The following is a 25,326-nucleotide window of genomic DNA, read 5'->3' as shown; positions in this document are numbered from 1 at the left end:
CCTGTCCAACAGGAGTCTGCAATAATGACTGACGTTCCCCTGGAAAAGTTCTCAGGCTCTCCAGACCATAATGTCACTTCATGGGTAAAGAAGTTCAGGAACTTTGTCCAGTTGAAAAAACTTGACAGTGAAGGACAAAAACTTGTTCTGCCTTTTTATCTGGAAAAGGACGCCAGTAGATGGTATGACAATCTTTCAGAGGAGACAACAAGGGACATTAACACCACGTTAGCAGCCATTACTAAGAGATTTATGCCCAGCAAGAATGATATGAGGGTGCTGACAATGGCACAAAATCCACATGAATCAGCAAGGGACTTTGTATCCAGAATAGAAATGGCCGGATGCAAAGATCTACCTGAAAACATCCTTGTGGCTGTTGCTATAAAGGGACTTAACTCTGCCATACGTGTTTGGGTTGAGAACAAAGAACCCAAGACACTGGAAGAAGTAAGGCATGCAGCAGATATTGCAGAAAAGGCAAACCAGAGCACAGCAGTCCATGCCCTGAGGCCTGAGGATAATGAGATTGCCAAGCTCTCTGAAGCAATCAAGCAATTAATCTGTCTGCAGACAACCCGACACAGTTCCCAGGACACAGCTAATCCCCAACAGCCACCTCAAAAGACACATAGACGACGGCAGTATGATGGATGGAGGCAGCAACAGCAGCAGCAACAGAATTTGGTTCCCAAACCAAACTGTACACGTTGTGGTGGGTGGTGTCCAAGTATTCATGTCTGTAAATATAAAAAACTTACATGCACTATCTGTAGAATACCAGGCCATACTGAAGTAGTTTGCAGGAATAAACACTAGGATAAGGCGCCTGGCTCCAAACAGGGAACCAGGCACCCAAGGACGAAACCTTCAGATAACGTTCCAAAATCCTCAAGTAGATGTTTGTTAACTCAAACTTCAGAAAGAAATTTTATCAAAGTTCCCAAGATGATCAAAGTTCCCAAAGAAACCCCTGAACCTTCTATTTCACTAATTGAGCCTTTGGATATCAATACCATTAGGGTCTCCTTAAACAATGTCAAAACCAATGCCTTAGTAGACACAGGTGCAGCCATTTCTTGTGTTACACTCAGCTATCTCACAAAAGCAGGTTACTCAGAAAAAGATTTGCTACCCTCTTGTTACAATAGGATAACAGGTGTAGGTGGTGAGACCCATCCAGTGCTAGGTAGCATAACACTTTCCATTTCTATTAACCATCTTCAATTTGAACACCAATTTCATGTTTTCTCTAAACTGCACAACACACTAATATTAGGAATAGATTTTCTCCGTAAACATAGAGTTCAAATAGATCTCTTCCATTCAACAGTGCACTTCTGTGAAAATTTGTTCAGTGTACCACTAGTTCACAAAAACACAGGCACAGTTAGGGCTCAAAAACAATGCACTATTCCTCCACACACCCAGTGTGATCTTCCAGTTAAACTTATAAACACAGATACATCACAAACACTTCTTCTAGAGCCAGCTTCATCACTCTTCTATACAAACCTAGTAGCTGCTCGATGTTTGGTACAGCCAAACTCCAGAAAGTCAAGGATTCGCATCATGAATCCCACAAGTTCAACTGTCCATCTGAAGGCAAATACAATCTTGGCAACAGCATCTTACGTGGACCCGGATTTTACATGTCTGCTAGAAGACAACGAAGTTTCATCAGGGCCAAATATCAGTGCTACATTATCAGAGGTAAGTACAGAACCTTTAAAATTTGATCTCAGTAACTCTGACTTAACTCCGGATGAGAAGACGCAACTAGAGTGCTTCCTTGCTTCACAAAGGTCAGTATTTGCATCAAGTCTTCAGGAATTGGGCAAAACAGATCTTCATTTGCACAAAATAGAAACAGGTTCAGCAGCACCAGTACATATGCCTTTCTATCGGCAATCTTCAAAAGTAAGAGCAGAATGTGCAAGGCAAATTGATGAAATGTTAGCAGCAGGCATTATTGAACCCAGTGAATCAGAATGGCGCTCACCAGTAGTCATGGTGAAAAAGAGGGACGGTAGTCTTAGATTTGCAGTAGATTATAGAAAATTGAATGATCTTACCAGACCTATATTTTTCCAATGCCAAGGCTAGATGATGTTATTGATTCAGTTGGGCAAACTCAAGCAAAATATTTTTCCGTTTTGGACTGTGCTAATGGCTTTTGGCAAGTGCAATTGGATCCCGGAAACAAAACATAAAAGTGCTTTCATAACCCAAGAAGGGATATTTGAATTCAATAGATTACCTTTTGGTCTTAAAAATGCACCAATGGCATTTCAGGCAACTATGTCAAAAGCATTGAGAGAAATGAATTGGCGGTATGTCCTAATTTATGTTGATGATGTAATCATCCACTCAAGAACATTTCAAGAACACTTAAAGCATTTAAAATGTGTATTTTCCAAGTTGAAGGAAGCAGGTTTAACACTTAAACCATCCAAATGTCAATTTGCAGCTAAACAAGTGAAGTATTTAGGCCACATTTTCAGTAAAGATGGAATAAAAGTTGATACAGAGAAAACTGAAGCTGTAAGTTCATTTCCTCAACCTAAATCTCAACAAAATGTTCGACAGTTTTTAGGTCTTGCCAACTACTACCGCAAATTTGTAAAAGGTTACTCAAAAATAACCTTACCATTGAACCAATTGCTTCAAAAAGAAGTTAAATTTGATTGGAATGATGCTTGCCAAAATGCCTTTGATAACCTCAAGCTAGCTCTAACATCCGCTCCGGTACTTGCTTATCCTGACTTAGAGAAAGATTTTATCCTAACCACAGATGCATCAGGGGAAGCAATAGGTTACATACTCTCACAGATCAATGATGAAGGTAACGAACATGTAATTGCTTATGGTGGTAGGTCGTTACATCCTTATGAAAGAAAATGGTCTGTTTCTGAAAAAGAAGGATTAGCAATTCTTGATGGTATTCAAGCCTATCGTGTGTATTTGGCAAATAGAAAATTTACCATTTACACAGACCATAAAGCACTCACATGGCTAAAATCTGTAAAAGAATCTGGAACTGGAAGACTTGCTAGATGGGCACTACGTCTCCAAGAGTATGATTATGATATCAAGTACAAGACAGGTAAGTCAAATCAAAACGCTGATGCCTTGTCTCGTAGACCATATCCTCAACCTGACGTCCTCCCAGACTCGGATGAGATACCAGCACCAATAACCCAAGAGGTAAGTGTAGCTGAACTACAAGTCTCTAACCATGCGGAGGGGGACAAGGAACTTCTGTGTGTCACATTTGGGTATTCGGAAAAAGATCCACTGATATCGGCACTGGCCCCAGAAGATCACATCTCAGGCTCTGAAGGAATCAACCAGCGTCAACGAACCTGTCCAGACTTCAAAGACAAATATATATAAAATATAATTGATTAATTTAGCTTTATTGTAAATATTTGGTTTGCGATCGTATAGATATAATATTAAATTCTTTTGGGTACAAACATATGCTCTCTCAATACATTTGGTTTATTATAAGCAGTGATCACTAACTAATTATAAACATGTCACTGCACAGAAAATCTATGCCTGCACTGCGGTGCAATAAAATGTAAAAAGTCAATGGGACTATTGTGCACAGGTAACTCTTCCCTCCGGTCATAGCTGTCAATACGATGGACATAGGCAGTTAAAACAAAGATGGTTTATGTTTGACATGCGAGCTGGTCATCTTGAATGGAAACTGTGTGCGTGGCACGAGATGACAAATCACTGTGTTCCCGGGTTAAGGGGTATATATGGAGGGCAGGTGTAGGTCCTAACCATCACTTGCACTCCAGAAATAAACGGATCACGTCACAATTCTGTGCTCACGGTTTCCTTCTCTCTTCAAGGTAAGCAGCTCAGTAATTCTTATTGATGTATACATGTTGTTTTGTTATATGCAATACTGGTGTATTATTGTAATTAGTGATTTTATTATAATGTTACATAAGCGTTACTTTGACCTATGTGTACAAGGTGTATTCCCAGACTTGTATGCAATGCTTAGGTCAATTACGTTAAACTATATTGCAAACTGCAATATAGAATTTCTATGACAAATAGTATTTCATAAAAGTAATCATTGTATCGCCCTTTGCGACTTGTATGTTAAGACATGACGTTGTCTCCCTTCATTACAAGCGACGCATCTAAATGATTACCACCCTTCACGATAAATGTAATGTGTCAGATTTGTAGAGTTCATATTGTAATGTATATTGTGTAATGTGTTGTTTGATTTAATTATCAAGTCATTAATGGACAATGTTAAACTATAGGCTAGGTGCAGCGTATCACGCAAACTACCTTTTACATATGTGAACCTGGAGTTAATTGAGATATTTCGTGGATCATTGCTTTAGTAGCCTCCGGCCACACTCGTACTCTCTATCCACCAGGAGCCCCTTTTGTCTACATTGTGTATCATTAACCTGTACTCATGTATAATTGTCTTTAGGTCACATGTGTTTCATTGTATGAGTTTATTGTGAATAAGAAAACATGTGACACCATACTTACTGTAAAAAGGTTGTTAAGCCATTACCGCAATAATTCTAAAATATGGAATGTTTAATATTACTTACTGTTTATGAATATCTTCGAATTATCAAACTTCCGTTTCATTTATTTTATATATTGCACGGTATATGAATTCTTATAAATATTATGTTATTATACAATCTTGTGGATTGTTCTGTAACATCACTTGCACTCCAGAAATAAACGGATCACGTCACAATTCTGTGCTCACGGTTTCCTTCTCTCTTCAAGGTTCCCCAACAACACAATTCCCCATCTTAAAGTGAGGTCTCTACTTCTCAACAAGGAGGAGGCCTCACAAAATTATCAACTAGACGAAGTCGTGTATTAAGACCAGTAACCACACGATTTCAATACTACAAGGGCTATGGCAGAAATCAACATGTGTATCTAGATCAGTTTGCATATACATTAGATAAACAAATGCTTAGGCGGAGGAATTAGGACTGGATCATCTTTTTTCTACCCTCATAGACATACCTATGTCTCGAATACATCGATAAGTCGAATTTATTACTTGGTCCCCAGAGATTCGACTCATTTGGATTTGACTGTATGTGAATAATTGCTTAAATGCATGTGGTACTAAAATTAAGATGTATTCAGTGTTTGATGGACAGTTGTAAGGGGCGATGGGAGGTCTTATTTAAGATATTGTTTTATTTCAGACACAGTAATATATGTGTAAAGGTATCAAAATACCATAGGACATATATTGTTGTGTGTGGAAAAAGCAATATTTGTCTTGGAAAATCATGGAATTCTTTTTTCAAAAATCTGCCAGTCCTGAGTGAATGCTTGGATTGCATTGTATGAACGGTAATATTTCTCTTGTAGCCACCTAACGTGAGTATTCGTGCAATACCCGGCAATGGGTTCCAAGTTCTCTGAGTTCATTCACTTCCAGGCCCGGGATGGTAACCTGGTTAAGGTTCACTGGTAGCACAGAGGGCCAGGGTTCGATTCCAGATTTTGTACCTCGTTCCTTTTGTTTCTCTATGATATTGTTGGAATATTGCTAAAGCAGCCTTAAAACGTATTCCCTCACTCAGTTTCGTAATCACTCACTCACTCTGGATCCGTGAAGATCCGGGTTAAAATTGGGTCTTCAGCAAACCATACGTGTTGTAAGAGGCGATTAACGGGATCGGGTTGTTAGATTTGGTTGACATATGTCATCGTATGGTAGACTTGTGGCACAATTACACCGATTGACAGCCCTATGCGTTCACTATAGACGAAGTATTAGCGCTAACTAGTGATGGGAGGTGCGCCCAGCGAACTATGACTATGTACAGGATCGTCTTCATCATGGCAACGGTGAACACAGAGCACCCTTCTCTCAAATCATCATTGCTAATTCATGATATTTGCTTCTGAAATATCAACAGTTAATAATTCATAAAATGTACTATCGTTAGTTGTCTTCAGAGGATAATGATAACGCATAGAAAATGAAAGAACATTTTTATCTTTTCAGTGAAATAAACATGAACATTAATCCGTGTTATTTGCAGATATGAGAAAGGTTGCATACGGCAAGTTCACAATAGATGAGAGGCAAGGGTACTTAAAGGCGCTCACCGTCCTTGACTGTGACAAACAAACTGGAGGTGTAAATTTCTATATAATCAATGTCAAGGCCACGAATAGACACGCCCCGAACAAGTATTCTGTGCGCACACTAAAACTGTTCCTCACTGACGCAGATGACAATGCCCCGGTGTTTTCCGAGGGATTCTACAGAATCAATACTGGTTGTCCCACGAAGGACGAGGAACAGGTGCTATTAACTTTTAACGTCACTGATTATGACGTCACGTCTGTTTTGACGTTTACAATGACACCTGATAACAGCAATTATACCAGACTAGACAAAGCGAGGAGGGCGTTGGTGTTCAAACGTTTGCCGAACGGCACAACTGACCTCCAGGTGACCTTTGAGGTGATGAAGGTGACAGCCTATGACGTCAGAAATCCAAATCTTAACACGTCAGCTTACGTCATGGTCTACTACAACGACTGTTCCACAAGTTCACAACGGCGGGGGATGAGGAAGAAGGGCAGGATGAGGATTCCGAAACCGCCACCAGTTTGTGGTAGGTAGAGGGCGTGAGTGAGTGAGTGCGTGAGTGAGTGAGTGAGTGCGTATAGGGTGGGTGAGTGAGTGACGTTTTACATCGCTTTTAACAATATATCACAACGCTTTAACCACAAAGATACCCCACCGCCCCTAAAGGTAGACAGAGATTGCCAGAGCAATGAGCACTTCCGACTGTAATAAGGTTATACTACGGTAGCTCTGCTTAATATGGGACGAAAGCCCGGAATGATGCCTGTTTCCCTAACTAAGGCGTTAAACAACAAACCAACCACCACCAGTGAGTGGGTTTAGCTTTACGCCGCTCTTTGCAATATTCCAATAATCTCACGGAGAATAGAACCCAGAAATGTGCTTCACACATTGTACCCATGTGGGTAATCGAACCTGGGTCGTCGGCGTGACGAGCGAACGCTTTAACCACTAGGCTAACCCACCGCCCCTGTAGATCCATTAAGTAATGCTGATTATATGACACCGTTATACCTAATCTGCTTCCAGAGGTCAACGAGTATGTCAAGGACCAAACAGTCGAGGACTACATCTTTAAAGCCACGAGTGGAATCCTTGGCCTCATTCTCGTTTGCATTGCAGCGTTCTACCTCTCGAAGAAAACTGTTTTGTACGTTCCTTACCCTTTCCTAAGCTTACGTAACAAATCTGAAATTATATCTATTTAATTTGCAAGTTTTGTAAATGTCTAAAGGTCAAATAATGTTAAAGCTGGAGCGTAAAGAATTTTATATGGAAGTGGAATGTTTTTCAAATGTCTTCCAGTAACAATCTACTCACGTTTAGCCGTTGTATTTAAAGTTCAGAAATATTATATTTCAACTCTTCATGACGGAAATATACATTCCTGTAACACAGCTATGTTATTCAGAAATGTTATCCACATTGTCAAGAATGTTAGTACTGATTTATAAAGTTCCTCTGTCCTATTGTTTGGTGTAGATGACACGTTGAAATAGCACATGCAATTCATATTCATCTTCCAGTAAATCATCACCCTCGGTGAATCCTTTGGAGGAAGTCCAGGATGAGCCAGAAGAAGAAGTTAAAGAGAAGAAAGAGCACGATATTGATGATCAACGTAAGTATACACTCAACAATATCAAATCCAGGTTTACAAAGCCAACCCAAAATGTCCGACCAATTGAGCAGTAATATACACATGAACAATCAAGCAGGACCCTCTTTAACGCGGAAAGGTATGGTCACCATGACTGCCAATCTGATTATCACACAGTTCCCAAATAATGATGTGATTGTATGAATCACGAGTGAGTAATGTTTCGATGGCGTTGTGCTACAAATAAGGGATGGCAACTCGAGGAGGTCCAGCGTTGTCACCCATGAAAATCTGACGACTGACAAGGGGGTTGTCAGTACTTCCTGTTGATAACTTTGACAATTGGGTGTCCCACGTACCGTAATGTGATTCGACTTGCAGCCATACGAAACGCAACCTCACCATCACCGAGCCACCACCTAAGGGATCAGCTGCATGGATCATCTCCTGGTGATGTGCCCTGTTACGACGTCTCCATACAAGACAACGGCCATCGGTAACGTGACGAATATGGCGATTTCCATCAGACCAATGAACCCTACGCCATGTCTGCAAGCTGAGGTTTTCTCGAAGCCTGCACCACGCCAGGTGTTCCTGCTTGTGCATATCTGTAAGGAATGGACGTCTCATCGGTCGACATTCCCCTCAGACCAGCTGCCCACAGCCTCCTTCTGATGGTACTGGTGGAGAGTCAGACTCTCCATTGCCGGTGGAGTTCTTCGGCATGGGCATGACCCTCTGCCAGGCGGAGTAGGGTTCCGTCATCAAGGCCATTAGTCTTCCTCAGTTTTTCAGGTCTTGGAAGATGGCCACGTGCTTCCTCACAAGTCGACAAATAACAAATGTGGTTAATGTCAGCACCGTTGTTGCAACAAGACATTCCTGCTTCGTGCATGCCAAAATTTGCCATAGCGTATTTTCTGAAAGTCTTCGTCCTGAAAAGTTCATTTTTTGTACAGTCGTTTTTTAAATCAGAAAACTGTACTGCAAATACTGCAACTACGAAATATATATCCATTGTACTTGGCGCCGTCGCAGCACATGAACACTCGACCCCTATATTGTATGATATTCTGTAAAGCACGTGCTTTACATGTGCATTCAAGTATGCTAGGGTATAATCGCCTGTTTGGACTATTTGCTTGGACTAACATTGCCCTAAATGTCTTGGATTCAGTCTGATCTTGATTAACGCACATGTGTTGGAGTTAATTGCTTGAAATCATTTGCCTGTCGAGATAAGTCTGATGGTATTTCTAAGAATTAAGCTCTTCACGATTTTCCCAGTCATACCCTTTATCTTATCACTAACCCGTAAAAAGATCCCACCCACATCATTGACTGGGTATTTAGTTAAAGCTACGTTTCTCTACATCACGTTGTATCAGCTTACTATTGATAAGATGATGAAACGGATCAGCTAATACGGCATTGCGATTCTTGACACGACCAGAAGATCTGGTCTCCATGGACGAAAGCGATTCGTCACAGCGTGCACGTGGGATCCGCGAGTCATCCACATCTGGACAAGAGTACTCATTTCGCCCACTCTGAAATGTTTTTGTAACAAAATGGTGATGTCTATATATTGATAAAAAATTCCTTTGAAACGCCCGACAGGAAACGAAAGAGAGTTGTTTTCGCCGCATCGAGCATTGTTTGTGTATTTGTTAACGTACTCAGCAATATTCCAGCTATATGGCGGCAGTTTGTCAATAATCGAGTCTGGATCAGACAATCCAGTGATCAACATAATGATCATCGATCTTCGCAATTGAGATACGATGACTTGTAAGTCAGCGAGGCAGACCACTTGATCCCGTTAGTGACCTTTGCTGAAGACCAATTCTAACCGGATGTATTGCGCTGTAATCGACGGGTGAACAACGACGAGAACTCTACATGTGGTAGTAGAAATATAGGGAATTGATACGTGACATTATTGAAAGGCATTTAGAAGTTGACGAACATCAGTACATGTCACGTTTTATGGATAACAACTTTGAAAAAATAATTATCCGACGTTTCAGAGGTAATTCTTGCTCCTCACAGGTGGATGGTGGGTGAGTAAATAGATGGATGGATGGATGGATGGATGGATGGATGGATGGATGGATGGACGGACGGTTGGATGATAGATAGGTGGATAGATGGATGGATGGATGGATGGATGGATGGACGGACGGACGGACGGATTGGATGATAGATAGGTGGATAGATGGATGGATGGACGGACGTACGTAAGGAAGGACGGTTGGATGGATGATAGATAGATAGATAAAACATTGCCACACTTGAACTACAAAGTTAAATATCATTGCAAGATGCGAGAAGGGAGATGCTCGTAGCGTGGCATCATTGTAAAGCTACGTGATAATATATACGAGCCATTGTAGAAAGGGCATACTTTGAACACGACCAACATTACCATACTTTCCTGAGTTATGATGCCATTGCTCTGTGACATGTTTTCCTGGTTCAGGTGTAACCTACAATATATTCCATGATCTTCAATTAGCAACATATCTTGTTGGAATGTCGAACAATCAGATCACAGAACCACTTACTTCTAACCATCTGATCAATGACACGAGCTTTGCCATTTTTTATCTATATCTTTGGAATATTACGTTTCATCCTATCACACGAGAAAGACAGTACAGTTCATAATGAGAGAAGATTTCCCCAGGTTTCAAAAACCCGCGCCTGGAGTCAGTTGCCTCACGTCGTGACATTTGCAGCTGTAGTATCAATGACCGGATTGACTTATCAATTTCAGAGTTTTTTCAATCTTACAATTTGATGTTTCAGTAGGTATTATTTGCAAGCTTGCAAGCAGCTGATCGTTATTTTTTCTTGACGATGTTCGTGCTGAAACCAAACTGAAAGCCATTAAAACTGCAATTGGTATTTGTTGTGCTGGAACTTACAAAAGTTCTATTGACGATTGTCTCTCCTGGGCTACAGAGGATGTAAGGATAAAAGCTGTTATTCTGGCCCATTTCGAGTTCGAGTCCCCGAACAATCCTCTCACATGAACTTCCATGCTTAAAACTGAACTTCCATGCTTAAAACTGAACTGAATCATTTTGAAAAAATGCCATGCTTGATACAAGACGAAAGGAATCAGGTTATGGTCAGTCAAGGTGCTTCAGATGTGATGATTGCCAGGCGATTTAATGTGCATCCATCCCCTGTTGGTCAACTCGGAAAATGTTTTCGGGCAACCGGAAGTGTTGCTGAGCGTCCGCGGCCTGGTGCACCAGCTGTGATGACAACTCAACAGGACGGCAATATCCGAGTTTCACACTTGCGAAATCGGTTCCAAAGAGCTGCTAATACGGCAAGGATAACAATTGGGACAAGACAACGTCATATCAGCGCCAAAACCGTGCAAAGACGCCTTGCTGACTTCAACATCCGGTGTCGTCGTCCGTACATTGGCCCAACATTATTGCATCGCCAAAGACTTGCCAGGCAGCGATGGGTAGTTAATGGGGCCAATCTTGGCAACAAGAAATGCCGAGATGTCAATTTTTCAGTTTAATCCAGGTTTAACGTATCCTTTGCAGATAAATGTCAACGGATTTATCGACGTCGAGACAGAATTGCGCCATACTGTGTCCTTGAACATGATCGTTTTGGAGGAGGTGGTGTCATGATCTGGTGTGCTATCAATGTCAACTTCCCATCCCAGATGGTAGTGGCTAACGGCTATCTGAATACTCAACGTTATATGGATAATACCCTTCGTCCGGCTGTACTCACAATGATGGATCAACCTGGCGGTCGTCACCATTTTGTGTTTCAGCATGATAATGCACGTCCCCATGCAGCCAGGACAACAAGGGGCTTTTTGAATAATGAGAATGTTCATGTGATGGACTGCCCTTCATTGTCCCCAGACATGAACCCAATCGAGCATCTGTGGGATGAACATGGATGGCGAGTTCGAAATCACCACGGAGAGTTGCTGAATTAACACAGGCCCTTCAACATCACTGGCAGACCACCCCACAGCTGTTCCTGAGAAATTTGTGTCTTTCAATGCCCCGGAGCTTGTCTTGCAGCACACGGTGGACACACACGATATTGACTGCAAATGACCCCTCCTTTGTTTGATGTCGTTGCGTCACTGATGTTGTTGTTGATTGGATATTTTCAGATGAAATTATCAGCAGATGTTCGCTTAAAATATATCTGCCAGTTGCATTTATATATGTTGACATTTGTGTGAGTAAAGAAAGTATGAATCTCAAATTGCGTTTTTAATGGTTTTTAGTATATATTCTAGTGGTAACAGACCCGGTGTCCAATCTTTAATAGCTAGTAAAATGTTTTAGCATTAATAGTTCTGTCCCTGTTTAACAGAGCAAACAGAGGTCCCACGGATAAGATACAGTATTCATCAATAAAATATCTTATTCAACAATCAGATCTGAAAGTTTGGTCTGGATTCAGTAGATAATTAAGTATGACGTTAAACTCATCTTCAAACCAATTATCGCCTAGGTTGGTCAGGTTTTGCATCCGACTCACGATGACAAACATTTGACAAATAAATAGAAAATAACATTAATGACTCCAAAAGATTTTGGTACAAATTGAAATATTTAAATAGAAAGAGAGTTCCAAAAAGCAATATCCAAACACAAGAGTGGTTTCACCACTTTAACAAATTGTTTTACTGGTGCAAATGTAGATATTGAGAGAAATACTGAAAGCGATGACCATGATTTTTTGTTAAATGATGACCCAAACAGTGACCTTGCAAAAGAAATTCTTGACTCTCCAATATCCAGAGAAGAGATCTTAGATAGCATAAACAACTTTAAACTCAACAAATCCCCCGGAATAGATGATTTAATTCCAGAATTTTTGTTTTCCTTCTTCAGAAATGAACTAGCAGTACAGATTGAAAATAATTGCTGACATGGTATACAGTTGCATCCCGATATGTTTCATCTTTTCCTTTTATTATTTGCAGATGATATTGTTCTCATCTCAAGTACTATCATTGGCCTACAGAAGCAAATAACGAACTATAAAACTACTGTAAGAAATCATGCCTAAATGTAAATATGGATAAAACGAAAGCAGTTGTTTTTAAACAAGGGGGGGAATTATCAAGAAGGGAAAAATGGTTTTATAAAAGCAGTACTATAGAGACTACCACTTCATATAAGTACCTTGGTGTACATTTCACTAATCATCTTTCATGGCTGGTACATGCAAAATATGCATCTATTTAAGCACGAAAGGTATTGATAGGTATATTGAGAAATATAAAAATACTTGGGGATTTAAATTTAACATCCTTTTTTAGAATATTTGATGTTAAAATCAAACCAATTCTACTGTATGGTGCGGAAATATGGGGATTTAAATACTTTGATTCCATAGAAAAGGTACATTTATTTGCTTGCAAGAAGTTTCTCGGGGTAAAGATGATTACATCAAATGTTACGGTATATGGGGAATGTGGCAGATACCCGTTCATCATATCGATTAAATATTGGATAAGGTTATTAAGTATGCCATCCTACCGTTTACCGAAAAAATGCTACAATATGATGTTACTATATGACAAAGAAGGTAAAAAGAATTGGACAACACATGTTAAACACCTACTATTTTCTACAGGATTTAATCATTTATGGTATGAACAAATTACCTTGCTGGAAAGCCATTACCTTGAATTTAAGCTTAATGTAAATGCAAATAAAACAAAGGTTGTTGTCTTTAAGAAAGACGTTAAATTGTCCAAATCAGAAAAATGGCTTTATAACGGAGACTACTTAGAAGTTGTTAAAGGATATAAATATCTAGGGGTCCATTTTGCCAATACGTTATCATGGTATCATCATGGTAATAGTGCTGCTTTACAGGGACGGAAGGTTTTATGGGCATTTACAGTAATTTAAAGAAATTGGGCAATGTAAATTTCAAAACATATTTCAAAATATTTGATACAAAAAATTAAACCAATTTTGCTATATGGGGCAGAGGTTTGGGGTTTTCTCGGTTGGAAGCATTGGCAAAGGTTCACTTGTACGCGTGTAAAAAGTCTTAGGAGTTAAATTAAATACCCCAAATGTGATGATCTATGGTGAATGCGGTCGCTTCCCACTTTATCTAGAAGCACAGATAAAAGTTATCAAATACTGGGTAAAGCTCTTGAATATGCCTGCATCAAGATTTCCTAAGAAATGTTATAACATGATGTATTTGTTTGACACCAACGGAAAATCAAATTGGGTAACGAATGTTAGAAATTTACTAAATCATTGTGGTTTTAGTGATGTATTTTTGTCACAAAAGATTACCTGCCCAAAGTCATTTTATAATGCTTTATCGCAAAGATTAAAAGATATGTACATTCAGACCTGGAACTCATCTTTAATACAGTCGCCCAAATCCACTTTTTACAGTACTTTTAAATCTTTTTTCCATACAGAGCAATACCTACACGATATCAATCTTAGAAAATTCCACGTTTCATTATCCAGATTTAGATGCTCTTCACTTGACCTTATGATCGAGAAGGGCAGATATTATAATATTCCAAGAGATAACAGATTGTGCAAATTTTGTGCACTAAATTTTATTGAAGATGAATTCCACTTTTTGCTGGTATGTCCTTACTATGCTGATTTAAGGACAAAATATCTACCACAATATTACTATTCACATCCTATCATGTTTAAATTTAATTTGATAATGAACTCTAATAATACAACTTATATTCGTAAACTTGGTATGTATATCCACCATGCTTTTGAACAAAGAAAATAACGTTTGCAAACATTCTGATTGTATGCCATTATTGTTTTTATATTTTGTACTATAGGCCTGTGGCCTCTTCAGTAATGGAATAAAGAGATTTGAACAAAACGTTGAATGTTCGTCATTAATTCTAAAAGCATTCACGCAAAGATTAAACGATATTTACCAGCAGAAATGGTTGGAAACAATTTCATTAGCTTCAAAATGGAACTATTATTCAATCTTTAAACTACACATTTATACTGAACGTTATTTATTATGTGTTAATGTTAAGAAATATAGAATAGCTTTAGCTCGTTTCCATTGTTTGTCTCATGATTTATTAATTGAAAGAGGTAGGTTTATGAATATCAAAAGAGAGGATAAAATATGTAGATGCTGTAATAATAATCTTATAGAAGACGAATATCATTTTCTTCTACAATGCCCAGCATATAATACTATACGTAAAAAATATATTAAAGAACTCTATTTTGTCCATCCATCAATTGATAATTCTTCGTCCCTATGAATTTTTCAAATGAAAGTGTAATTAAAAATGTTGCAGTTTTCATTTATCAAGCCATGTCGATAAGAAATTTGTATATATGAAATGTACAATAGGCCTGTGGCCTCCTCAGTACTGAAATAAGATTGATAAAGATTGATTGAAATAAATCACCAGCCACCCATACACAGCGAATGGATTTTCTGGGAACACCTTTCGAAACGACTCCACGTAGCGTGTCAGGCCATGATGGCTTCGTAGAAGTCGAGATGCACCTTCGACCTACTTGCTTTTGACATAACAACTTTGCTAATGAGAGACTCCAAGGCAGGTCGTGGTTCGGTACTGGAGCAGGATCACCATGCCGGACAGAACGTCATCACTGATTGACCAGTGCAGTCACCACACACTGCTACAGTGTCACCTGGTGCCGGGCATGCTGTCCTGTTGGACCAAGCTCGGAGATGGTTCTTACTCCAAGGCGAAGACGATGCACGTGATCACTTTAAACAGACTGTATGTTGCTATAAACACCCAATATATATAAATGGACAACTACGTAACATGTATTTTGAGAAGGTATTGATCTTGACCTCAATTCTCCCCATAGGTCATGAACTCGTGATAGCATGAATTGTCTGTCTGTGTGTGTGTTTGTGTGTCTGTTTTCTCTCTGTCTCCCTGAGACGACTTGACGCGACAGGAAGTCCAAAGCAGCGTTCAACCAATCCGTTTCACTCACTCAGTGTAAACAGCATTCCGATCGTCTCACAGATTTGGTCAATTTAGGCCTATCTATATTCATATTATTATATCACATACAAGTATTTTGTCACCGTGTATCATGTATCTATTTATGTTCACAGCAAATGTCATATTTGTGGGCCCGAAGCCTGATGAAAAGCCACGTTCAAAGCAAGCTCCAGGTAAGCTCCATTGTTTACAGACCGCCGCCATATAGTTAGAATATTGCTGAGAGCGGCTTTAAAGAGGTGAGGTGAGGTGAGGTTTTACGTCGTGCTTGAGAATATTTCGCTCATATGACGACGTGCATGCGTGTGTATGTGTATGTGCGGCTGCTTGTACTAGCCCAGACTGAAGCTGGTTTTATAGTGCTAGCCCACTGAGATACCATGGCGCAGTGAAGCATGAATACCCCACTCAGACACATTATACTGACTCCGAGCCGACCAGTCCTTGTTTACCCATTAATGCCGAGCGCCAGGCAGGGACCAACAAATACCATATTTTAACGTCTTTGGAATGACGCGGTCGGGGCTCGAACTCGCGACCTTCCGCTCTCCGGGCGGACGCTCTAACCACTACACCACGGAGACGGTCGCGGCTTTAAAGAACAAACCAGCCAACCAATCAGCATATCAGTTAACATGGTAATATGAACGCTTATATCAGTGACTGAAGGCAAAGGAGTACAGTTAATATATTATTGATATACAGCTTGCATATTAAATGACTTATTGGTTGTAATGGCACCAGTTTCATATCATACTGATAAATATGTATGTGACTTTTTAAAAATTTATGATCAATAACTATTGCATCAGCTTGCAAAATATGAAATATGAGATATCTTTTTGTAACCCGATATTCTAAAACATTTTAAAAAGATAATATGAAACATTAGTATTTTTAAATTATTAGCAGATTAGCTAACGGAACCGTTTTGTTATTCATGTGATGTATCCGTATCAAATTCAGCCATTGGTGTGTGGAAAATAATGTGATACAACCACATATGAACTTACTGTATATTTTTTAGAGCAATAGAAGTTGAAAATGGCAAACATCGTCTGTAATATCAGTAAACTTTTTCAAATGTATGTGAAAATAACCAACACCGTTTGATCATGGTTGGGAAGCTCCTTAAGTAATGAGTGAGTGAGTGAGTATGGTTTTACGCCGCTTTTAGTAATATTCAAGCAATACCACGGCGGGGGACACCAGAAATGGGCTTCAAACATTGTACCCATGGAAGGAATCGAACCCGGGTCCTCAGCGTGATGAGGGATCGCATTATCCATTAGGCTACCCCACCGCCCTACTTTAGCAACAGAAATCAGTTTACTGCAATCAATGACTGCAATTTAATAACTGAAATTTTACTCACTGGATTAACTAGTCGTGGCGACCTAAAATGAGTTCGAAAAATTGGTATTTTAAATGGATTTTCGACTGAGATAATATGACCCTAGATCCATGTTGTTTTTGAGATTAGTGGTGTCAGTGTGAATGAGGAGCAAATTCTTTTATAAACTAATTTAATTAAATGTGTAACATTTAATTAACTAATAACGATTTCAAAATAGTACGAAAACATGTGTCTCAACGTAATGTTGTGCGTAATGCTTGCAATGAAGAATATCTTTCTTGGAAACCACTAGGATGCAAGCAAGTTCGGCAAATGTAGCGATACTGAGTTCGGTGACATAAACTATACTATCTTAAAATATCTTTATCCTGAGCATATACAGTAATGTCCCTGGAGTTATGGTATTGTACCCGGTACACAGTGTTCGAATGACTAAACGTTTTCTCCACTGCTACAGCGTGTTCAGCTTGACCTGATCAAGTGAATACTAATGTATTGCGTGACCGTGTTACACCTGGTTGGGTCTATTATTGTGAAGGGGTGCACCTTTGTCAGTTGATTGTCAACATGCCCAAACAGCCGAGACAAGGTCGCCGCTTGACATCTCAGTGTCGAGAAATCGTCTGCAATGTCCTAACTTTCTTTAAAAAAGAAGCTACAGATGTTTTAATGTTTCCGATTCGGGATTTTAGGCATTATTAACATTCTCTGCTCCCCATTTTATGAAGTTAACTAGACCTGCCGTTTGTGCCATTTGACCTCCCGGGTCATGCATATGTAGAGTAGCTCAGGTCAAGCTGAACACCCTGTAGTGTTACGTAAAGTACTCAAGGTGTGGCAATTTGTGCAGTTAATGTTTGTCAAAGAAAGGTTCCTCTGTGTGCATTCTTCCATTTTATCATGTTTCTCTGGACCTAAAGCGACCATGTTGCCTCTTACTCCTTGAAGGAGAATACGAACGAAAACAAAACTTTTGATATATTGTAAAGGATATTCAAAAAGTCACATTCCGTGATTAAAATTGAACAAAAAGTTTGTAAAATATTTCCGCCTATTACGGAAACACCCGACAGTTAATGGGCAGAGGGGGTATCACGTGACATGACGGCATTTGTGCCTGCTGCTGATGGCTTCCTCTTTGATTTTACCTCACAACTTAACAGTGTCCGTGGATTCTGAAGCAGTAAAAGATTAAAACATATTTATACATAATTTTTAATTGAAAATTTGGGAATATGTTTCTGATGACTTAATCTTTCACCTAGCAAATTAGTGCAATTCACTCGTACTCTCCGTTAAGGCTCTATATGGCTCTTTAATAGCTCCCATGTTATTTATTACTGCGGAAAACAAATAAGGGAACACCACTTCATTGCAGTGTTCCTCTATTTATTCTCAGATTTCCTCCCACAGCGCTATTCAAAGCTGGTGATGAAAAGTGGAAAATATTTAAGAAACGCTTGAATTTTCCCATGTTCCCTTATTTGTTTTTCTCAGTATATTTCTAATGTGACGGGAGGTAGTGTTCACGCAGTTCTCTTGTTGTGATTATATCCATCCATCTACCCTTTATACAGACAAATAATTTATTTAAGTTTCACCTCACAAGTACATAATAACAATGCAATATACAAATACAATTAAACGTGAGCCACCCATTAAAGGTTATGAGAGACTTTTAACTAAAATATATACAATATGCTAAAAACTATTAACTAAATACAAGATATATGAAGAATATTACTAAACACCTAAGAAGATTAAAATATACTATTAAAATATCATTAAATATGCATATGCATACACAAGATAAAAAGTACCATTACCTATTACCATATAGAACTTGTTTCCGCTTCTGCAATAAAAGCTTGCAGGATTTGGCAGAACAAAATACAATATCCGGATTGGCTAAGATGAAACTAACCTTCTGTATATCTATAGAATCATTATAAGTATAACAATAATCCGAACACTCGCTTAACAGAGTAACACGGATATCATTATAAAGGGGACAGTGTTGTAAGACATGGGCTTCATCCTCAACTTCATCCTTTCACTAAATACACATTCTCTCCTTAATATGTGTATTAGTGTATCGTCCAGTCTCTGTATGTATTGGGGCTATTCCGCCTCTGAACTTGGCTAAGGGACTTCTGTTGCTGTTGAACATTTACCTAGATCAACTTCGGTCCCTATACGAATATGTTAGAAGCGTCAGCCATTGCATATGATATGCAGAAACTGAATATACATTATAATTAATCGTTCAACATGATAAGGACTTGTCTTTGTCGCATTGAATTATACAAGTCATTTTCTCCTTCTGCTGTTTTGAACTTGGATATGTTGTGTAATCAATATCTTTGCACGAACTCTTGCACGGACTGTAGAACATCACAATATGCTGCTTAATGTTGTGTATATAGGTTATATGAAAGGCTGGTGGTATATTTAAATCAAATTATTCACTGTGAATTTAGACAAAGCTATTGTGGTTTAGACAACATAATTGTAATGGATGTAGTCATGATGAACCTACTTGGTGGTGGTGGTGGTGGAATTGGGTTTAACGTCGTGCTTGAGAATATTTCGCTCATATGACGACGTGCATGCTTGTGTATGTATAGTTGCGGCTTAATAAATACATACAGCCCAGACGTAAGCTGGTTTTATAGTGCTAGCCCACTGAGATACCATGCCGCAGTGAAGCATGAATACCCCACTCAGACACATTATACTGACTCCGAGCCGACCAGTCCTTGATGTACCCATTAATGCCGAGCGACAGGCAGGGACCAACAAGTATCATATTTTAACATCTTTTGGTATGATGCAGTCGGGGATCGAACCCGCGACCTTCCTCACTCTGGGCGGACGCTCTAACCACTACACCACGGAGGCGGTTTGATCCTACTTGGAGTTGTGGCCATCATATTACAGTCAAATTACAGTCTTCATTACCTGAACTAATGTTTGAGGCGTTTGATATAAGATCAGTATGTCAGTTTTATTTCGAGGGCATTAATAATTATCAAAGCCGTCATTTCTGGAAATAGTTCAGAGTTCAAAGTGTTTGAAAGGTGTACCTAACCATATTCTCAGTCATTATTATTTTGTTGAGTTTTGTACTTGGGCCTATGGCCTTTATACTGAATAAACATTGAATTTGAATTTGTCTGGAAATACTAGTCCACAAGATGAATTTGATATCCCAAAAGACATTATTGAATTTGTACATAACTATACTTCCCTTAACATTCCTGGCAGGTTTATATATTTTGTTACAATCATTGTAATGCATTATGTTGCAACCCTCCTTATCTATTTATGTTATAAATGTTCCTTATCTCCTGGATGGCTGTATTGATGTATTTAGCTGGCTTGATGTGTCTTGAAACAGGGTGTTAGGCCTGTTGTTGATCAATCCCATTATAAAAAAAATATATACTAACGAAAAACAATGGATGAAACTTCAATATATTCATCGTAAGTCCCCCAGTTTTATACTAACGGAAAAAAAGTAACTGTGCATGACATAAGATTGCATAAGTTATTAAAAAATTATAATGGGAAGGCAAGGGTGTACATACGGTAAGGTGAACCGTATGCAGATGCGTGCGTTGTTCAACGTCGACAGTTTGGTGGCTGGTGCGTTATGGTATGGGAAGACATCACATCTCATGGTGGAACACAACTTGTTATTGTCAATGGCAATCTGACAGGTCTGCGGTACAGGGTTGAGATCACTGGGCCTCATGTGCAGCCGTTCATTCAAGGACAGAAACGAAACTTCACGCTTCACAACATTCCCCAAGCTTTCTCAAATCGCTTAGTGTCGTCTATGCGTCGTTGTCAAGCCTGCGTCAACGCCAATGGTAAACACACGCGATACTGAATTTGTGAACTGACTTTTGACAGAACAGAACAGAACAGAATGTTATTCTCAAAAATCACAAAAATGATATAGGGTACATACAGGTATATATACATATAAATATAATATTCACATGATATCATTTGAAGAGGCACAAACAGTGTTTTATATATTTGGATAATTTGAGGATGAGTGGTTGATAGTCACATTTCATGAGAAAAATAAATTTACAGATTGAGGGATTCACACAGAAATATTTTGGTAAAAAGGTGTTTCGTTGTTCAACAAGCGATGGACATATGAGTAAACAATGGAATTCGTCACATGTAGCTTGATTACAAACATTACAAAGTCGGTTTTCTCTCAAAATATTTAGCCAGCGCCCTGTTTCTATTGGTAACCTATGATTTGTTGACACCTTCAAGGGCGTGTCACGATGCCTAGTGTCAAATCATACATATTTCGATATTATCTAGTCAACAGTTAAACAGTGATTAAGGAAAACACCACAAATCATGTTATTATCTTTTGCAATTAAAATTACATAACATCAAATAATACACAGCTATTTGATTCCATTTGTATATATTATAGTGAGTGAGTATGGATTAACGCCGGTAGCCATATTCCAGCAATATCACGGAGGGGCACACCAGAAATGAGCTTCACACATTGTACCCATGTGGGGAATCGAACCCGAGTCTTCAGCGTGACGAACGGACGCTTACTATTAGGCTACTCGACCGCCCCAATATATATTGTACATTAAACCAAATTGAAGAAATGGACCATATAGATGGGTTTTATAAGATATTTACGTCGTAAAGATATGTCATACTGTTACACATTAAGTATAGTAATATGAAGAATCAAGTGTTTTCAAGTTAAGTGTGTGGTATATATCTCCATTTCAATCGTCCATATATGGTGGATTTGGAAATACGCAACGTTTGAAACAGTTTGTGTTTGTTATTGTTTGAATGTAACGTTATTATATTTTCTCTGAAAAATCTGTCGTAATTTCTAATCGAGTTCTTAATATTTGAAGACAAAAACAAACATGTTGAAACATGACGATTATCATATAACCTAAATACAATATATATACACAGTTTCTTCTTTGCGCTTGAATGTTTTCCTGACATTTTGGATTGCACTGAATCGCACAGTAATGACCGGTTATAGCTGATGCCGAGAAAATGTCGTGTCCTTTACACCTTCCAAGACAAGAAATACTAAGGATAAAGGGTTATTATTGATAGATAACATTTCGTGGCTTCGGCCATTGAGTGGTAGGGTCGAAAAGGATCATACACACACGCACGCACGCTCGTGTACACACGCATCCACACGCACGCACGAACACAAGCACACATGCACGCAAACACATACAGGGGCATAAGCACCCGCACACACATGCACGAACACGCACGCTCACACACATGTATACATACATACATACATACATACATACATACATACATACATACATACATACATACATACATACATACATCCATACATACATCCATCCATCCATCCATACATCCATACATCCATACATCCATACATCCATCCATCCATACATCCATACATGTATACATACATACATACATACATACATCCATACATCCATACATACATCCATCCATACATACATACATGTATACATACATACATACATACATACATACATACATACATACATACATACATACATACATACATACATACATACATACATCCATCCATACACGTATACATACATACATACATACATACATACATACATACATACATACATACATACATACATACATGTATACATACATACATACATACATACATACATACATACATACATACATACATACATACATACATACATACATACATACATACATACATACATACATACATACATACATACATACATACATACATACACACATACATACATACATACATACATACACACACATACATACATACATACATACATACATACATACATACATACATACATACATACATACATAGCTTATCACGCGAGTGTGTTTTGGCATGGTTAATATCCTGCATTAGGAATAAACATTGTATTTAGCGAGCCTTGGGGAGCTCGGTGACACAATTTTCTCTCAATTGACTTTTCTCAAAAAGTTGTATAGAACGTATAGGTAGTTTGACAAGGTACGATTGAGTTATGAACTAGTGAATGTCAAGCAGTAGTATGAGATTAGACGCTGACAATATAGTATATAGATGTGCTTGGTGTGTTGCAGATATATCCTACATGAATGAGTGAAGTGCCGCGGCTGATGCTAGAGACGCCGGACGTTGTAGAAGCAGAATATGTTTGAAGTTCAGGTGGTGTTCAATGAACTCAAGAGTGTGAGATGTGTCGGGTGGGGCATTAACTGTGAACCCCACTGTCGGATCTCTGGGAGTGCAGTGGTGTGGACCTCCTTTTGCAGACACCTTTGTCAACTGCACCCTCTCACCCTGCCAAGTCTCTCCCCGATATGGTAATTGTGTCCATCCATCGTTTTTCAAAAGCCGGATCCGCATCTGCAAGAGCAGGATCCGAGACATCTGTTAGGGACGCAAGCACGGGAGACTAACAGAGTTGTTTCCCTTGGATATTCCCAAGTATTCTGAATTTCTCTGCTGTGAATACAGGATTGCAGCTGTCGGCTACTACTACAGCTACTACTGATTCTACTGTTACTGCTGCATCTACTTCTACAAGTACATGAGCAGCTGTCTTAAAACATTTCTGGTTATAGCACAACAAATGAGCATTGAAATATGTATATTTTCTTACGCAGGTGTTTCTTTCAGGCTAAATTAATGTCGTGTCCGCTTAACGCAGGGAGTGAGTTTATATCAATATTTTGTGTTAACGAACAGATGTGGATATTTAAATGCAATCGCATACTAATACAAACCAATGTTCAATAATATCAATGAGAACAGACACGTGTATTGATATATTGGTTGGTTGGTTTGTTGTTTAACGCCGCACTCAGCAATATTCCAGCTATATGGCGGTGGTCTGTAAATAATCGAGTCTCGACCAGACAATATAGTGATCGACAGCATGAGCATCGATCTATTTAGTTGGGATAGGATGACATGTGTCAACCAAGCCAGCGAGCCTGACCACCCGATCCCGTTAGTCGCCTCTTACGACAAGCACGGGTTACTGAAGACCAGATCTAACCCGGATCTTCACGGGTGTATTGATATGTAAATCCACGTGCGAGGATATATGAACATACGAGAACAAACTTGAACACGCGTGCATTGATATGTATGAACGCACGCACACTGGTATATTACATACGACTAATGGCATACGAACACACGTGTACACACATATGACATACGGCTAATGACATAGGAACACACGTGTACTCATATATGAACTTGTGTACAGACATCTGTGTATTCACCGTACAAGTATTCATTGTTATCACAGCATAGTTGAAGTTGGTATTCGTTTGGCTATATTCGTTGTTTTTAAATAAAGAATACTGTTTTTATAATGTTATATCATATTAGTTATGTTGTTTAAAGAACGTCCAGATGATGATCAAATTTCACGATCATGATATTTTATTAAAGTGAAACCATAGCTATTTGTTTATTTATGTCGTTCATTGTCGTATTGCCCTGTCGAGCTGCTTTAAGGAGAAATACGAATGTACAGACTTCACATTTGCTGCAGACGGTTGGTCGATAAACAGCAGTCTTATTTCGCTACATTTGTTGATGTCACTGCGAGAGACGTCATAGGACAATGATGTAAGTACAGAAAATATATACCAAACAGAAAGACTGAAAACAAATTAGAAAATAAAATAAACTGATTGTTTATCTATATGGTGAAACATACCCAGTGCCATATATATCATATGTGCACATATCACTTTTGCCTAGCAACCATTGTTTCTGTGACGTCATTAAACAATTTAACGTGACGTCAATGAACAGGAAAGTCACACTTGCTTACCATGTTTTACTGCACAAATGTACATGAATAAAATGGATGATAAAGAAATTATTACAATCGCAAGTGTGCCCACACGACTTATACGAAACTCGTGTAAAATTGTGTATTACCCTCGCTCTCGCTCGTACAATACAAAATTTCACACTCGTTTCGTATAAGTCGTATGACACACTTGCTCGTGTAATAATTTCTATATAGATACTGATTGTGATACGAGATTACTTGGAGCATGGGTCACTTGTAACAGCTGAATCTCTGAGCATCTTCTATGGACATCTTCCCTTAACTCTGAATCTATGGACATCTTCCCTCAGCCCTGAA

The 25,326-nt window shown here is 38.9% G+C and overlaps 1 protein-coding gene across 1 annotated transcript; it reads left to right on the top strand.

Moving 5' to 3' along the window:
- Nucleotides 1–5,431: 5,431 nt before the first annotated feature.
- LOC124258552 lies at nt 5,432–24,046 on the top strand. The gene is made up of 6 exons (XM_046692618.1): nt 5,432–5,477; nt 6,078–6,659; nt 7,163–7,283; nt 7,660–7,754; nt 15,873–15,932; nt 23,273–24,046. Exons 1-6 carry the CDS (start codon nt 5,432–5,434, stop codon nt 23,293–23,295), a joined length of 927 nt encoding a protein of 308 aa, XP_046548574.1. The 3' UTR covers nt 23,296–24,046.
- The last annotated feature ends 1,280 nt before the right edge of the window (nt 24,047–25,326 follow it).

This window comes from Haliotis rubra, unplaced genomic scaffold, assembly GCF_003918875.1.
Source record: "Haliotis rubra isolate DU_JTF1 unplaced genomic scaffold, ASM391887v1 Scf698, whole genome shotgun sequence".
NCBI lineage: Eukaryota > Metazoa > Mollusca > Gastropoda > Lepetellida > Haliotidae > Haliotis > Haliotis rubra.
The sequence above is the reverse complement of the archived record's forward strand: the minus strand, read 5'-3'. Positions and strand labels throughout refer to the sequence as shown.

Excerpts from the sequence above, each read along its gene's own strand:
- LOC124258552 (XM_046692618.1), top strand. The coding sequence starts at position 5,432 with ATGGGTTCCAAGTTCTCTGAGTTCATTCACTTCCAGGCCCGGGATG. Across the intron at positions 7,755-15,872 it reads GCACGATATTGATGATCAAC|CAAATGTCATATTTGTGGGC; the intron begins GTAAGTATACAC and ends TTATGTTCACAG. Across the intron at positions 15,933-23,272 it reads ACGTTCAAAGCAAGCTCCAG|ATATATCCTACATGAATGAG; the intron begins GTAAGCTCCATT and ends GGTGTGTTGCAG.